General features: G+C 44.4%; 2 protein-coding genes across 3 annotated transcripts in view; one reads left to right on the forward strand and one right to left on the reverse strand.

The window, feature by feature from the left end:
* Positions 1-17,558, reverse strand: part of DIS3L2 (DIS3 like 3'-5' exoribonuclease 2) — a 320,278-nt gene that overhangs the window by 82,541 nt on the left and 220,179 nt on the right. For both annotated transcript variants that reach the window (XM_056565531.1, XM_056565532.1), the window contains one exon: positions 4,326-4,438. In XM_056565531.1, the coding sequence (XP_056421506.1) occupies positions 4,326-4,438 (113 nt within the window). The remainder of the gene's footprint in view (positions 1-4,325; positions 4,439-17,558) is intronic.
* Positions 10,973-15,681, forward strand: LOC130361891 (uncharacterized). Its single transcript, XM_056565533.1, has 2 exons — positions 10,973-12,324; positions 15,342-15,681. The coding sequence occupies exons 1-2, from the start codon at positions 10,974-10,976 to the stop codon at positions 15,347-15,349; spliced, it is 1,359 nt and encodes a 452-aa protein (XP_056421508.1). The 5' UTR covers position 10,973; the 3' UTR covers positions 15,350-15,681.

A 17,558-nucleotide genomic window follows, 5' to 3' on the forward strand; every position in this document is an offset into this window, starting at 1 on the left:
AATTCAATCCTTGTGTTTCAGACAATGTGGATGCTACAACGCTTTCCTGACACTTCAGTGCTGGATCACACTATTGTTGGGGGGAAGGAATTTAGCCTAAATGTTTCCATGTTGTGCCCTTACTTCTATGCGTCATAGATCACACACATACATAGGCCCAGATTTATCAAACTGTGTAAGAGAAAAAGTGGAGAGATTTCCCCACGGCGACCAATCACAGTTCAGCTTTCACTTCATAAGCTGAGCTGGGATTGGTTGCTGTGGGAAAATCACTCCACGTTTTCTCTCCCACGGTTTGATAAATCTCCCCAATTATTTTTTATTGGACATTGTCCTGATTTAGGAGTGAAATCTGGGCCTGAATCCTCATAGTGTGAACATGGCTTAGATATATGAAAAACAATGAAGGCTGCATCCTGTAACAAAATAAATACAGTGGTCCCTCAACATAGGATGGTAATTAGTTCCAAACGGACCATCGTTTGTTGAAATCATCGTATGTTGAGGGAACCGTGCAATGTAAAGTATAGGACAGTGGTTTACAACCTGCGGACCTCCAGATGTTGCAAAACTACAACACCCAGCAGGCCCGGACAGCCGTTGGCTGTCCGGGCATGCTGGGTGTTGTAGTTTTGCAACATCTGGAGTTCCGCAGGTTGTAAACCACTGTTAGAGAAAGTTGTACTCACCTCTCCCCGCCGCTCCGGACCGTCACCGCTGCCCGGGATGTCGCCATCCATCGCCGTCGCCGCATCCCCGAGGTGTCCCCGACGCTCCGGCAAGGCCTCTGCTTCCCCAAAGGATAGGGGATAAGATGTTAGATCGCCGCGGTCCCACTGCTGGGGACCCCGGGGATCGCCGCTGCGGCACCCCGCCATCATTACTGCACAGAGCGAGTTCGCTCTGTGCGTAATGACGGGCGATACAGGGGCCGGAGCAGCGTGACGTCATGGCTCCGACCCTCATGACATCACCGCCCGTCCCCTTAATGCAAGTCTATGGCAGGGGTCGTGACGACCCCCACGCCCCCTCCCATAGACTTGTAATGACGGGGGCTGGCCGTGACGTCACGAGGGGCGGAGCCGTGACGTAACGATGCTCCGGCCCCCTGTACTGCCCGTCATTACGTGCAGAGTGATCTCGCTCTGCGCAGTAATGATAGCGGGCTGCTGCAGCAGCAATCCCCAGCAGCGGGACCCCGGCAATCTGACATCTTATCCCCTATCCTTTGGATAGGGGATAAGATGTCTAGGGGCGGAGTACCCCTTTAAGGCACTCATGACTATTCTTGGAATTACAGTATTAGGTAATGCAGCACATGCTTCAACAGAGGACGTGCACCTTTACACAAAGTACACATAGGAAGCAAGATAAGCCAATACTTCATAAAAAGGCTCCTGGGTGTGCTAAGGATTACTGTAAAACTAAAACCATATAATGTATCTTTTACAGGTAGTGAATTACCCTATCAAATGTACTCAACGCTAAGAAACACTACCAAGCCCTCAGAGTTGAGTAATCTTACTACCCAGCTTACAGTGGAAGCAAATCCACAAATAAACACAAAAGATCAGTGAGCTAACCACATAGATGCATTCGAGACAAGTGAAGATTGCAAAACTATACAGGAGCCATTCTTCACCTATGGTCACCGTTTAAGGCTGATTCACACTAAAGTGCTTTAGCAATTGTATTATTTCTCCAGCATTTTGCCAAGGAACTAAGAATTTGGCAGCTGGTGATGGAAAATAGCAAATTCTGTGTTAATAATAATAATACAAGCGTTGGCTCCAGTGCCTGTTAAGTGAGCACAAGTGAAAGGTTTCTATAAATCACTGCATCATACGAAAAAAAAAAAATTATTCTCCTTCTGTCCACCTGATACAGCAGTAAATGTCCATGACAATATAAAAATATTTATAACAAAAGCACTAAATTAGGTTAAATTATGAAAAATATATATAAATAAAGAAGTATATATTCAAAAGTAGACCCCAGCTGATCGTTTTTGCAAACATTGGCAGAGTCTGTGAGAAACTAGCCAACCATTTCAAATAAATGACAAAATATCGCTGTTAAACTCAATGGGGGAGATTTATCAAAACCTGTGCAGAGGAAGAGTGGTGCAGTTGCCCATAGCAACCAATCAGATTGCTTCTTTCATTTTCCACAGGCCTCTGTGAATGAAAGAAGCAATCTGATTGGTTGCTATGGGCAACTGCACCACTCTTCCTCTGCACAGGTTTTGATAAATCTCCCCCAATGTTTATTAGCAGTGAGTCGTGCAGGTAGGTAAGAAAGAAACTGCTGACGTCTCTGTGATGCTCGGATATCATTTTGAACCTGGGGGAGAAAAAAAAAGGAGAAAAAAAAAAAAAGGACCCACCTAAAAGGAACTATTTGGGCAGAACCGATGAGTTCATACTATATCTCATTGTTGCATGGAATGTCCCTTTAAAAAAAAATTTAGAACTGAAAGGAAATTTGTTGCCTAGATTCCCTTCCCTTTTACATAATGAGGGCTGCCATCTTGACTGAGCTGTTTTAGCAGCATTTAGGGATCTGCTTTCCTGCTGTGGACATAGCAGAAAATAGACAGGGCATGCATGATTTAGATGAATTGAAGATGTTAACGGGCATTACCCGTTTCCATTGCAATGGTCAGTCTACAGGGAGGGGGGATGCTGCTGTACCCTCATTATGTAATTTCTCTCATGACACATTCCCATTAAACATAGGAAGTGTGTCATATTTGTGTTGCTTCAAGTCCTTACCTGGGTTCTTGCAAAATAAATATCAGATATTCTTTAAGATTTACTTGAACCGAACAGCATGAATTCCCAAAAGGTTCCATAATTACAAACAACTAAGCTTTAAAAGGGGTCCTCCGCTGGAAAACATTTGTTTTTTAAATCAACTGGTGCCAGAAAGTTAAACAGATTTATAAATTACTTCTAATAAATCTTAATCCTTCCAGTACTTATCAGCTGCTGTATGCTACAGAGGAAGTTCTTTTCTCTTTGAATTCTTTTCTGTCTAACCACAGTGCTCTCTGCTGACACCACTGCCCATTTTAGGAACTGTCCAGAGTAGGAGCAAATTCCAAAAGCAAACCTCTTGCTCTGGACAGTTCCTGACATGGACAGCGGTGTCAGCAGAGAGCATTGTGGTCAGAGAGAAAGGAAATTCAAAAAGAAAAGAACTTCCTCTGTAGTATACAGCAGCCGATAAGTACAAGATAGATTACGTTTTTTTAATGGAAGTAATTTACAAATCTGTTTAACTTTCTGGCACCAGTTGATTATCCAGTTATCCTTGGTTATTAACATTTCACTATTGTGCCTGTGATGCAAAGTTCTGTCTTAAAGTACATTTACTTGCCTTACTTTTATTTGTGATTTCATGGCTAGTGCAAGGCTAGTGCGAGAAACACTTTAGAGCTATTTGCGATGGCTGAAATTCATACACGTGTGACTGATATCTAAGATAAAATGATAGGTTGGCTACTGTAATGTACCGTATTTTTCGCCGTATAAGACGCACTTTTTCTTCCCCAAAACTGGGGGGGAAAAGTCGTGCGTCTTATACGGCGAATACACCCTATCGCGGCGGTCCCTGGGGCCATCAACGGCTGGGACCCGCGGCTAATACAGGATATCACCGATCGCGGTGATGCCCTGTATTAACCCTTCAGACGCGGCGATCAAAGCTTACCGCCGCGTCTGAAGGGAAAGTGACACTAACCCGGCTGTTCAGTCGGGCTGTTCGGGACCGCCGCGATTTCACCGGGAGGGACCTTACCTGCCTCCTCGGTGTCTTCTCCGTTCAGGGATCCCCTGTATGGCCGGCGCTCTCCTTCCTCGTCATCACGTCATCGCGTATGTGCGTCAGCGTGCGTAACGACGTGATGGCGGCGGAGAGTGAGGAAACCCAGCCGACAGCAGAGACGTTCCGGAACGACGGGGACACGGCGACAGCGATGGAGCAACATCCAGGGCAGCGGTGACGGGTCCGGAGCGGCGGGGACACGTGAGTATTACCTCCTGTGCAGTTGTCTTCAATCTGCGGACCTCCCGATGTTGCAAAACGGCTGTCCGGGCATGCTGGGAGTTGTAGTTTTGCAACATCTGGAGGTCCGCAGGTTGAAGACCACTATTGGGTTCAAAATCTTTATTTTTTTAGATTTTGCACATATAAATTGGGTGCGTCTTATACGCCGGTGCGTCCTATAGGATGAAAAATACGGTAAATATAGCAATGTTGCAAGGTTTGGTATTCCCTTTAGCTAGTGTTTCTACTTTCTGAACAGTGGCAACAGTTCCCACCTTTTGTACGAGATAAACACTTGTGGCTCTCTCACTTGCTACTAAATCGAGAGCGCTCCCTTCTTCAACAAAATAGCTCACATCTGCAATATGGACTCCAACTTCAAAGTTTCCTGCAAAAAAATAAAAAGTAAAATGAGTTTTATATATAATTGTAAACTCCCTACAATAAAGAAATAAAAAGGTCAGCACCTCCAAGCAATAAAAAAAATATATGCACTGATGCACGCAGTCACGGTTTCAATGCAAATGCAAACACACTTAGCAAGCACTAGAAAGCAAATGCTATAATGTTATATTTTAAAACTATGTACATGTAGGGGAATCTAAAATCTTGCTGTTTTCACACTGTCCCCTATAGCCATAATAAGGCTCCTTTCACACTACCGTTTTTTGCCCAGTAGGTAACGTCTGTTAGGAAGACAGCGGGAGAAAAAATTGTGCATGACATGTCTTTCTCACGCTATCTTTGGCCGCAATAACTGGAGTTATAACAGACCAGAGTGGAAACACATTCAAGTGAATGGGATCCTCTTTGCCTGTTAACTCCATTACAATAACTGACGTTAAAGGAGGTCAAAGTGAAAAAAAATTGCGCAACTTTCACACTTTCACTACAGGCCATGTTTGTTTAATCTTTTGTTTACACTGTGTATATGTACCTTCATCTCTGGGCTAATTTTCAGGATGCATTTCTTTTTCTCCCTAATTATTTGGGGCTCTCATTGCATAAGATTATTTACAGTGCCTGTTAGTATGCTTAAACCACATTTACTGTATAGAGCCTTCCACATGTATCTGTATATACGGTACATGCTCCTACCTTCATGATTTGTCTATTTTTATGTATATATTTTTATTTTGATTGAAAAAAAAATTTATATGGTATTTTTGACGTATGACGACATTTTTGAGTTTTAAGGTAGGTAAGATAGCAATATTACACACTAAGCACACAAAAAGCCCTGATATGGTTCCGATATAAGATAAAGCCATCAAAAGGTTTTCATGTTAAACTAAATTGGAATTAAAAGGGTGTAAATTGACTTCATAAAAAGGAAGGATCTTCATCCCATCAGCTTTCTAGGAAGCTGTTAATAGAACATAGTCAAATTTGCTTGTCTCTGTTCTCTAATAAGGATGGAATGGGTTGCTTAGGGCTAAGAAAGCTGGGTTAAACTGAAACATTGGCTTTCTGACCTGTGAGACAACAAATGATACCATCCTCTGCATAAAATCTTGATATAGAGGGCTGCAAAACCAATGGTGTATGACAGAAAAACAAACCTTTACGTATAAGACTGTCAAAACCATTTAACTAGAAGATTACAAATGCTGCATAGTCAAGAACAGCTGACAATATGTTATCTTATTTATGTGAATTAGTAATCCATCAACAGAGGAAAAACTATAAATTCATACTGCATTTTTGTATATGACATGTGCCCTTCTAACCTCCTCCTTGCTTCACGAGATGCATGTCTCCCTGCAGCACTGAACTTCTTAGCTTGTGTCAGCATTACACAGAAACCTAATTTAATAAGTCCAGTGTTATCCGCCTGAACTTTAAATGCTGGGTTATACAACCGACAAACTGAGAACGATCTCATGACATGAGATAACAGGAGCAGGGAGCCAATCCAAACAAACTGTTAGAAAGTTCAGGATATCCCCCACGGTGGGGAGCCTTTAGCAGACCCCTCGAGATCTCAGGGCCTTTAATGGAAGCCCCAAGTAAATATTTGGTTACATATATTTACATAATGTAAGCGGTCAGAACTCAGGACGGGATGGCTACGCCCGAAATTTAATGAAAAAAGGAGAGGAAACAATTTTTATTTCTATGTATGAGGTTAACTATTTTTACAAAGAAAAAAAATGCCCTGAGATCAGCTTTATCAAGGTGGATCCCACACATCTAAGGTTTACAGACCATCATACAGAGGAGAAAACCGGGCTCACACTTTGTGGCTGGTGCCTGCAGATGATTTTGCAGGTAATGTTGGCAACTCGAGTGTTTAAGGCGTTATCAGGTAAGGAGGGGGTCAGAAATAGTAGTAGAGTAGTAAATAAGTAAACATCCAACGCTCCCAAGGTGTCTCTGGTAAATGCTCTGGTTGTGCTGCAGCTTGGCTAATCGCTGTCTGAAATTGCAATCACTGCAATGTGAGGTAGCGCGACATATTGGGCCCGGACACCAGGAAAAAGACAGGGCACAATACATTACACTGATGGGGGGGGGGGGGGAGGAATTTTAATGTACAGGCTCAAACATTATAAGAGGTTATTTCATGTCCATGAAATCACATACAAAGCTTCTCAACAAAAATGTATCTCATGTTCCTTTTTAAGAGTTTATTTCAAATTCGGCCCTTGGTTGCAACAATTACTACAGTTTTCTTGCACTTCAGCAGCCAATGTTTGCTATCCCATTCAGAAAATGGGCCTGGTCTACGGTGTGGGACTGACTGTCTAAAAGGAATCTATTTTGCAACCCATAGTTTAAAATTGCTTAGGTGCATCCAAAATAGAAATAACCAGGCAAGTCTGTAAAATGTTTGAACTGTTAATGGTCTTCCATTCTGTGTCCACACATTTGCAGCTTTAGTGAACATTCTACATTGCAAAAGTCTTATCTTTGTATTTACCTACAGTAAACTACAAGTCAATAGAAAGTAACAAGTTATTGTAAAACTCTTTCTAAAAAAGTATCTAAAATATAAATAAAAATAAACCATTATATACCCAACTGATTAAAAATTGCATTTATAGAGATTCCTATATGTGCACGTACATGTAGGCTACATTTGCTAACTCTAAAGCAACCATAGCCGACACGGTTACAATCACTCTATGAAAGGATTAAGAGAACATACAGACAGACTCTTCAGGGGTATAATTCCGATTTGGCAACTGGCCAAATTACACGTCACATAGTAGCTGTCATGTGATGTCATGTCACTGGCATCCCTTTGTACTGAAAGTAAGCATCTGGGGTGCAGCACATAAAGAAATTACATCACTGCTGGGCAGACTGCATTAGAGGCATCAGAAGCAGATGGTAGCTAACATAAAAAGCAAGAAACGTTCAAACAGTGCTGACTCTGCTTTTTCACTTATGTTGGTAGCCTGGCAGGATATTCAGCTAACCCTGGAGCTGGCACATAAGGCTCACTTCAACTCCAAGTTCCTCCAGTACAGCTGTCTAAGCCCGGTGTTAGAAATCTCAAAGCTGTGCTATTTTTTCTTCTTCCTTGGATTCTCTTTTGTTTTAGGCAAATTAAATTTAGTTTACATATAATCTTATCCACTCAAAGCACACTTTAAGATTAGACTAATAAGAGGATTTTAACTCAAATGGTGAAAAAAAAAATAGATACCTACATCAGATTCAAATAAATATGCAACAAATGTTTGCAGTGTTTTCCTGTATATCCTGTGACAACAAAAATGAGGCAAAATGCTCAACTGATGCTGAGGTATATAGCGGTCATGTGTGTACATGAAGTGTAGCAGTATTTCTGGCCAATAATGGAAGGATATTTTCACATGTGTTTCACATTCTACAGGTAATAGTTTTCGGTGGGCTCTGCTCCAGGATAGATGATGACTATATGCTATGATATCTGCCAAAAACTGGACACAAACTAGATCCTATGCCCCTCTAGCACACCCTCTGAAGCAGTAGCAGCACAGGAGATATTATAAAGTAGACCCCTATAAGAAGCAATTGTAACTTCATCCCTCAGTGTACTGACGTGTACATACTTCAGTGAATAATCAATGCAAGAGAACGGAGGATATGGTAAGGTGGATAGAGTCAATTTGTGTGTAAGCTTCTTATCTTCATTTGAACTATTGATTTATGGAAAATAGTAACTTTAAGGAGTAAAAATCAACATTACTATCATTGTTTAACTTTGCGTTGCCCTTTCAAAAGGAAATTATTATTAGTAAGTCATAAGTATGGACATCCTAACACACTTCAAGTTAGCTATTTATAAAGCTAAAAGGGCATACAATATGACTGATAGGATTTAAATCTATTTAATTAAAGAGTACCTGTCACCAAATAAAACTTTTAATATAGTGTTCCTTGTGTAATTAGCAATGTAGCTGGTGCTGGGTCTAGACGTCAAGGTCTCCGGTCCAGCATGTAAAAATGGATGCAGATCTAGGCGCCTTGGGATGAATCTCGTGTGTCCCAGAGGAGGATATGGGACAGTAAGGAAGCAGGAGGCGTGAAATATTGTATGCTTTTCTTTATTCAGCTTAAAAGACTACGCGTTTCGTGAGGGGTCCCTCGCTTCATCAGATCATGTACATAGATACAGCTTCATTACTTTTATACATGTAACAATTTAAAAAAATACGGGAAGGGAGAATGTCATAGTGACGTAATCTCAGGACCGGAAGGGTCATGTCGGCACATATAACAAGTGATACAAATTATATATTATATATATATATATATATATATATATATATATATATATATATATATATATATGCTTTCTTAGGACAAAAAATACAATAAAAGGAGTGTTAAAAAGACTTGTGTGGAGTATTATTCTGTGTGCATATATGTTATTTCTGTTTTTCAAATGTATGCTCATGGGCGCCATTTGGTATAGTAGTCACGGCGCTTTGTATCTTCTAAAGTCGGCAAATGTCTTCTATTCAATTGTTTAACATCCAAAAACTTATATCAGGCTCTGGTGATATAAAGAAATCAATTGTTGTTGGTTCGTATGTCAAAATCTTAGGTGGATGAGGATTTTTCACAGTGAATATGTAGGTGAATGTTGATTTGTCAATGAAAGTTTTACCCAATATATAATCAGGGTCACATGATAAAGTAATTTCATGACTTAGTAGCGAATGACACCTACTCTGGACACAAAGAAGGAAAACAGTCGAAGAACTAACAGCAAGCATTAAAGGCACTTAAAGACAATCCTGATATTGTCATCAGGTCGGCAGATAAAGGGGGCAGCATTGTCATTCAGAATTATAGTGATCATCATAAAGAGGCGTTGAATATTCTGGAACATGCCAAGTATTACAGGAGATTAGAAGAGGATCCCTATCTAAGCCTGAAGACTAAAATAAAAATTCTAATAGAAGAGGCTTATAATAAAATAATAACCAAAAGAAGAAAAAAAAAAAGATTTCTTATTATTAACAATGCCTCAAAACCATATTACTACCATCTCCCAAAAGTGCACAAGGATGCACAAAACTCCCCAGGAGGCCCAATCATTTTGGGCATTAATAGTCCTACAAACATCTTCCAGTTTTTAGCCCTCATATTACAGGAATATGTGCAGACCTTGCCAAGATTTTAAAAATATTCAGACAATCTTATTTTAATATCGAGTGGAAACCGGAATTTGTTTTTATCATCATGGATGTCTCCTCGCTGTATATTTATACTGTGAGTGAGAGAAAACAAAAAGACAGAGCTTCCCATTGAGCAATATGTTTGAGCACTTTTAGAATGTGCAAAGTGAGCGTGATAAAGTGGCTGCTCACCGTTTTGGATTTTATTGCAGACAGGAGGCTCACATCAGAATGCATTATCCTTCTTTATTTTGCCCATTAGCAGAAAGAATGACAGTGTTAAACATAAAAAGAAAAAGAAAACACAGGTGTCCAAGCACCTAGTAACCATAGCAACTCCCTCCTCCATCCCACCAATCCAAGCATAGACTGCCCTATATAACCAAGCTGCAGCCCCTCCTCCTCCTCTTTCTTTCTGCTCGTTAGCAGCATCAGTGTCTAACAGATAAGTGCATTAATAATTCTCATTCCTGTCACCCACACTGTAATTTCTCCCTTTACCCTGTACTCCCAGGGTTGGGGGACTTCTGCCCTCTGTGGCCAGCTTCTGAGGGAGCGAGGGTCCCTCTCTCTCTCTATCTTTATCTCTCTCTCCCCCCTCTCCCCGTGTTTTTCTATCTATATACATCTATATATCTATTTCCGTTCCCCCCCTTTTCTGTCCTCTGGGTCGGTATTTCAGACCCAGGGAACTGTACCGTTGTTCTGTTTCACTTATTTTTTCTCCCCTTTGGCGCTCCGCCATTTTTCCTGACTCCGCCCCCCTTCTTCTCCGGCTTTCAGTCTGAGATCTCCTGAGCGCTTCGCGCGCTGCAGGGGGGCGTGTCCGCACGTTCGCTTCGCGAGCGTTTTGGCCTGTTACCTCGCCTACGTGCGGGGCCTTCTGTGTGGTGCCCCGGCGAGTCCCTTGGTTGCGCGGCCCGGCCGTTTCGTCGGTCGCCGACTCAGGGATTCCCCGCGGCCCCTCCGTTCATCGTTCGGCGCTGGCGCATTAATATCGCCTTACCCAGTTCGCAACTGAGTGGGATATTTTTCGCTGCGCATTATTGCGAACATTATTGCGAACATTTTTTCTCTACTCTCTCTTATTGTATACTCTTGTATATTTATATGTTATTTATTCACTGCAGTTAATGCTAGTCCCTCTGTCTGTTCTCTCCTTACAGCTGGGACTGCACACTTATATTGTACATCCATACATATTTTAACTACATCATGTCTGATGATCAGCTATCTCCACCTAATGGTGGGCTGACTCATTCATCTCAGGACCATCTCCTAGCCCCTTCTGAATTATTGCAACAGATGGTGTCTACATCGGTCCAATCCGCCCTGGCCTCCGCCATGTCATCTGTCAATGACAGCATATCAAAATCTGTTTCCATGGCGTTGTCACGGCAACACCGGGAAGGGCCGGCCTCTTCAGATACCCCCTTGGTCGCCTCCCACATACAATCCCAGGCTTCCAGCCTACTAAGACCCGGCAAGTCGGACCGGAAGAGACGCTATTGCTCCGACTTAGATACCCACCTTACCAATACACCTACTATTGGAGGTGGTTCTAAACTAACTAAGACCTCAGTGCCTCCTGAGGATACCAATGTGAGTGCTCAGAACCCCACAGATGGGGATGACGTGCCCGGTGGAACCTCTCGGTCCTCCAGGCGTAATAAACCCGACTCTTTTGTTGAAGATTCAGATGGCACCTCAGACTCTGGGGATGATGATTTATATGAGTTGGAGGACGAGGATCTGGAAGGGAACGCGAGTCGTTCTCCTCCACATGGCTCCGCTGACACAAGCGCCCCCGGGGCGATCTTGGATTCCATGGGAATTCCATTCTTCAGCCCGGAGAATATCAAACACCCCCGTTCGGGGGAGTGGACGCCCATGTCACAGGTGGCTGATTATGTTTCGGCTTGGCTGCGCAAATCTTTAGATGGTCGCAACCGCAATAAACTGAGGGCGGAGTGTCCACGACCGTCACTGCCCAATAATGTTGCCACGACGCCAGAGTTGGACCCCATTCTGGTGCGCTATCTGGTTAAGACCGGTAAAAACCCTAAAAAGGGTATTGACAAATCTTTCAAAACTGTTCAGGACAAATTGTTGGATGTCCTTGGGCCTATGACTAAGATTTTACAATTGGCCGAACATGCTGTCGCTTCAGGTGAAGTAATTGATGCAGACATTTTACGGGGCTGGGCATTACGAGCAGTTTGCTTGCTCGGCAATGCAAACACTGCGGCGTCTACGGAACGCCGGAGATCCATCCTTATGCGGCTGGATCCCCAACTTACTCACCTGGCTACCGACGAACCTGGTCCGCCAGCGGACGGTTTACTATTCGGGGAGGCCTTTCTTAAAAATATAAATAAGTATGTTGGCCTTTTCTCGGGCCTTGACAAAGCCCAATCCTCTTTAAAAAAGGTGGGCGCTAACAAGGTTTTCCCCAGGGCTGGAAGGGGTAGGGGTCGCCCTTCCGGCCGTGCCACCAACTATAGACCCTATAACAGGGGCCACTACATGCCTGACAGACAATATTACACACCAGTTCCCCAGCCACCACAGCCCTCGACTCCATTCTTTCCACCTAGAGGACGTCCGTGGAGAGCGAGGGGTGCCAGCCGCGGATACCCAAGATCCAGGGGCACAGGTGAGACTGCCTATTCTGTCATTAACATGGGTTCCTGTGGGGGGCAGGCTGGGGTATTTTTTCCGGACCTGGTCCCGGATCACATCCGACCCGTGGGTCTTGCAAACTGTAACCGGCTATCAAATAGAATTTCTCTATCCTCCGATACAGACTTGTTGGCCACCAGCGATACACTTCGCGGACGCCGACAAGGCCCTGATCCGCTCAGAATTGATGGATCTGCAGTTGAAGCACGCCATTCAGGAGGTGTCTTGGGACGCTCCGGGTTATGTGAGCAATATTTTCTTGGTCAAAAAGAAGGACGGAGGTCACCGCCCGGTCATAAACTTGAAACATTTAAACGAGTACGTTTTGTATCGCCACTTCAAGATGGAGGGGATACATCTTCTCAGAGATCTTTTGCTACCAGGAGACTGGTTGGCGAAGATAGATCTGAAAGACGCGTATCTGACCGTGCCGATACACCTTTCTTCCCGTCCATATCTTCAGTTCTGTTGGGAAGGTCGCAAATGGGAATTTGCATGCCTCCCGTTCGGCCTTTCTTCAGCACCATGGTGCTTCACCAAACTGCTGAGACCGGTCATGGCTTTGCTCAGGAGCCGGGGGGTACGCCTGATCGTCTATCTCGACGATATTCTGATCATGGCGTCCACGTATGCGTTGGCCGTGCAGCATGTCCAATGGACGGCCGCTCTGCTCTCGGAGTTGGGTTTTTTGCTCAACGAAGAGAAGTCGGTACTCACGCCGTCTCGACGGACGGAGTTCCTGGGGTTCGAGGTGGATACCCATTTGGCCACCCTGAGTCTGCCCACGAGGAAACTGACTACGATCCGCAAGGAGATCCGGAAGCTTCTCCGTGCAGAGGTGGTCTCATTGCGGGCGCTCGCTCGGGTGGTCGGTCTGCTGACAGCCTCCATCCAGGCGATCTTCCCTGCCCCCTTACACTACAGGGCGCTGCAGAGACTGAAGATTCGGCACTTGAGGGAGGGTCTGCCCTACTCAACCGAAGTGCCACTATCCGCAGAAGCCAAGGGAGAACTCCTGTGGTGGCTACGTCATGCCCAGGTTTGGAATGGGAAGACAATTTTCAATTCCAAACCGGACTTAGTGATAGAATCAGACGCCAGCCTGCGGGGTTGGGGTGCCCGCTGCGGGGCATCGACGTCCGGAGGCAAGTGGTCACCATCAGAAATGTGTTTGCACATCAATTGCCTGGAACTTCTCGCGGGCACCTTTGCCCTGAGGAGTTTCGCTTTCCACAGGTCGGATTGTTGTATCCTGCTGCGCATGGACAATGTAGCAGCCGTTCAATACATCAACCGCCTGGGAGGCACGAAATCCAAGATCCTCGCAGATCTCGCGACGGTCCTTTGGCAATTCTGCCTTCAGCGGAATATATTGTTGACCGCGGAGTATCTTCCTGGAATTTCCAACGCCATTGCGGACTGGAACTCCAGGTACCTCACGGACTCCAGCGATTGGATGTTGGAACCAACGGTGTTCCAGGCGATCCATGCCCTGTGGGGGCCATTGAGTATCGACTTATTCGCATCTCGTCTCAATCGACAGCTGCCACGATTTTTCAGTTGGCGACCGGATCCGGACGCCATGGCGACGGACGCGTTTCTTCAAGTGTGGCCACAGAGCACTCTGTACGCCTTCCCGCCATTTGCCATGATCCCCAGAGTATTATGGCAGACGGTGTCCCAAAAGGCGACGCTGGTGTTGATCACCCCCTGGTGGCCGACTCAGTCATGGTTTCCCCAGGTCCTGGGGATGGCCATAGATGTGCCGAGGTTGTGTCCGCCTCTACTCACGTTGCTTCGAGACCCCTCAGGGAATCTTCATCCCTTGACATCGGACGATCAACTGCCGCTATTGGCATGGTTGATCTCGGGACACCTTCGCTTGGGGGCCGCATTTCGCAATCGGCTTCTGACCTCATCAATGACGCTTGGGCTCCAGGTACCAGATCGGCTTATCGATCAGCCTGGGGACTTTGGCTTCGTTGGTGCTCACGACGGGATTTGGATCCCGTACGTGCCCCTGTAGCGGAGGTCATTAATTACCTCTCGGAGTCTTTTGAGGCGGGGAAAGCTTATCGCACGATCAACGTTTATCGCTCGGCTATTTCCGCCTCCCATGGGTTGGTGGATGGCTTGCTGGTTGGACAACACCCTATTGTCTGCCGTCTTATGAGGGGGATGCGGTTTAAGAGACCGCCTTCTTCGCGATATCTCACCACGTGGGATGTTAGCAGTGTATTACGCATGTTTGAGACATGGGAAGACAATGACGACTTGTCTCTTAAACTCCTGTCGTTTAAATTGACAATGTTGTTATGCCTGGTCTCCATCAAGCGTGTGTCAGACGTACGGGCCCTGGATATTTCCAGGAAACAATTTGTTCCCGATGGGGTTCGTTTTTCCATTTGTCGTAGGACCAAAACCGATCTACGTTCGGTTTTCTTCCCATTTTTTCCGACGCGCCCGAAATTGTGTGTCGTGCGATGTCTTCGATCTTATGAGTTGAGGACAGCTACGCGTCGTCCGACGGGTTCGGCGCAGCTCCTCATCTCCTATTGTCCGCCATATTTACCGGTTTCCTCCCCGACATTGGCTCGGTGGGTGAAATTGACAATGTCCTTAGCGGGTATTGATGTGTCACTGTTCACGGCTCACTCCACTAGGAGTGCGATGTCGACCAAAGTCCTTCAGACGGGTGGCTCCCTTTCGGAACTCTTGAGGGCGGCCGACTGGTCGTCCGAGGATACATTCCGTACGTTCTATTTTAAACCTACTGTACATGTGTCTATGTCTGTATTGTGATGGATTTATGATGCTTCTCTATGTACTGTGCTTTGAACATGCATTCTGATGTGAGCCTCCTGTCTGCAATAAAATTGAGGATTTTCCTAGTAGAGTGACGGAAAATATTGATTTTATTAAGACAGGAGGCGAATATCATCCCACCCGTTTCCCCTACCCGTTATTATTTGTAACCTTTGTTGTTTTCAGGATATTGAAGAATGGTTCTGCCTTGCCACGGTTCTTTGTTGGGGTCAGCTGCGTGACCTATCCGGTTGATCGTTCCTGTTTGAAGATTGACGTTCTGCGTTATTGGTTCAAGATCCTCCGTGTGGACGCCGCCGCGCGAGTTCTGCAGTTTCGATGCTGGATTTCGTCACGGCATAAAGAAAGAGGAGGAGGAGGGGCTGCAGCTTGGTTATATAGGGCAGTCTATGCTTGGATTGGTGGGATGGAGGAGGGAGTTGCTATGGTTACTAGGTGCTTGGACACCTGTGTTTTCTTTTTCTTTTTATGTTTAACACTGTCATTCTTTCTGCTAATGGGCAAAATAAAGAAGGATAATGCATTCTGATGTGAGCCTCCTGTCTTAATAAAATCAATATTTTCCGTCACTCTACTAGGAAAATCCTCAATTGTGTTTGGCACACAGCAATCCTACGAGCCTTATGTCCAGGTGGAAAACGCGGTGCAGCCGTCCAGATTATCTCAAGTGGATAGACTTCTCACTTTATTTGTATGATTCTCAGGGTAGGCAATGGTTAAAAAAAAATACTGGATAGGCAGCGCAAGCCGTGTGTAGAAATAACTTGAAGGTAGATTGGTAAATGTTTCCATAGTATTCTTTATTGGCCTCGTCAGATGCGTTTTGAGGTGTCAACTCTTTCTCAATGACCACGGCATCATAAGTCATAAGTCGTGCTCATTGAGAAAGAGGTGACCCCTCGTAACGTGTCTGACAAGGCCAAAAAGAATACTTTGGAAACCTTTACCAGTCTAATCGAATTTACTGTAAATTCACTCATCTCTAGTAGTCACGAACTTCTCGGCTCGGCAGTCGATGACTTTTCCTGCATAAATTAGTTCAGCTTTCAGGTGCTCCGGTGGGCTGGAAAAAGTGGATACAGTCCTTGGAGACTCTTTCCTAGGAATGTATCCACCTTTTCCAGCCCACCGGAGCACCTGAAAGCTGAACTAATTTATGCAGGAAAAGTCATCAACTGCCGAGCCGAGAAGTTCGTGACAAATCGAATTTACTGTAAGTTCGCTCATCTCTACAATCTACCTTCAAGTTATTTCTACACGCGGCTTGCGCCGACTATCCGGTAATTTTTTACCATTGCCTACCCCGAGAATCCTTGCTGTATAGTAACATCCAACACCAAATTGGACTGGCATGTGTTACTGACTGACTAAGTAATGATCCATCTCTCCCTATCCCTCAAAAACAGTTTTTACTGGATTGCATGGAAACTAATACTAACCAACAATTTTTCTTTAGCTACGACGGTACGTTGTATGCCAATCTGATGATGGGTAGGTTTGAGGAACTGTTTATGACCTCCCACGAATTATACAAAAAATATGTCATCATATACAGAAGGTATATTGATGACTTCTTCTTTCGGAGTGGACCCCAAGACCTCATTCACTCATTTCTTGAGGCCATCAACAAGAATCCGTGGGGAATTTCTCTCACCTCCCATCATTCAATGGAAAAAATAGAATATTTGGATGTGGAAATCACCAAATACTTACGGCCACATATTTTAAGAAGGTAGACTCAAATATTTACCTTGCTTTTAATAGTGCACATTTAAAAAAATGTAAGACCAACATCCCCTATAGTCAGTTTAAGAGGTTAAGAAAAAAAACTGTACTAGAACAGAAGTTTTCCACTCCCAGGCAAAACAGCTTACTCAACGCTTTGAAGCGAAGGGAAACCCTAAACAACTAATTAGAGAAGCCTTCGAGAAAACCAACCTTCTATCCCCGGAAGAATGTCTAGCAAAACCTAAAGAAAAGGCCACCTCTCGTCCAACCAAGGAGCCTCCACGTCTAAATTTCATTACAACTTACAACCTGGCACATATCCTGCAGGCAAACCAGGTTCTTGCCAACACCTTACCTCCTGGCCCAAACATTACATTCAGGAGAGCTCACTCTGAAATCTATATTAGCACCGAGCAAACTGAAACAGCACAATAGATAGAAAAAGGAAAAAGGAGAACGGAAAAAAGAAAATGGAGTCTATAAATGCAATAGTAAAAGATGCCTCTGCTGTAACACCATCAAGGCAGGCATAAAAACCCATACAAGTAATACCCTCAGGAAAAACCATTACTATTAAACATCATATGGACTGCCACTCAAAATACGTTATAGAATGCATGTGCGGACAATACGTCGGCCATACCACTCAAGAAT

The sequence above is a fragment of the Hyla sarda genome, chromosome 3, assembly GCF_029499605.1.
Source record: "Hyla sarda isolate aHylSar1 chromosome 3, aHylSar1.hap1, whole genome shotgun sequence".
In the NCBI taxonomy this organism is placed as follows: domain Eukaryota; kingdom Metazoa; phylum Chordata; class Amphibia; order Anura; family Hylidae; genus Hyla; species Hyla sarda.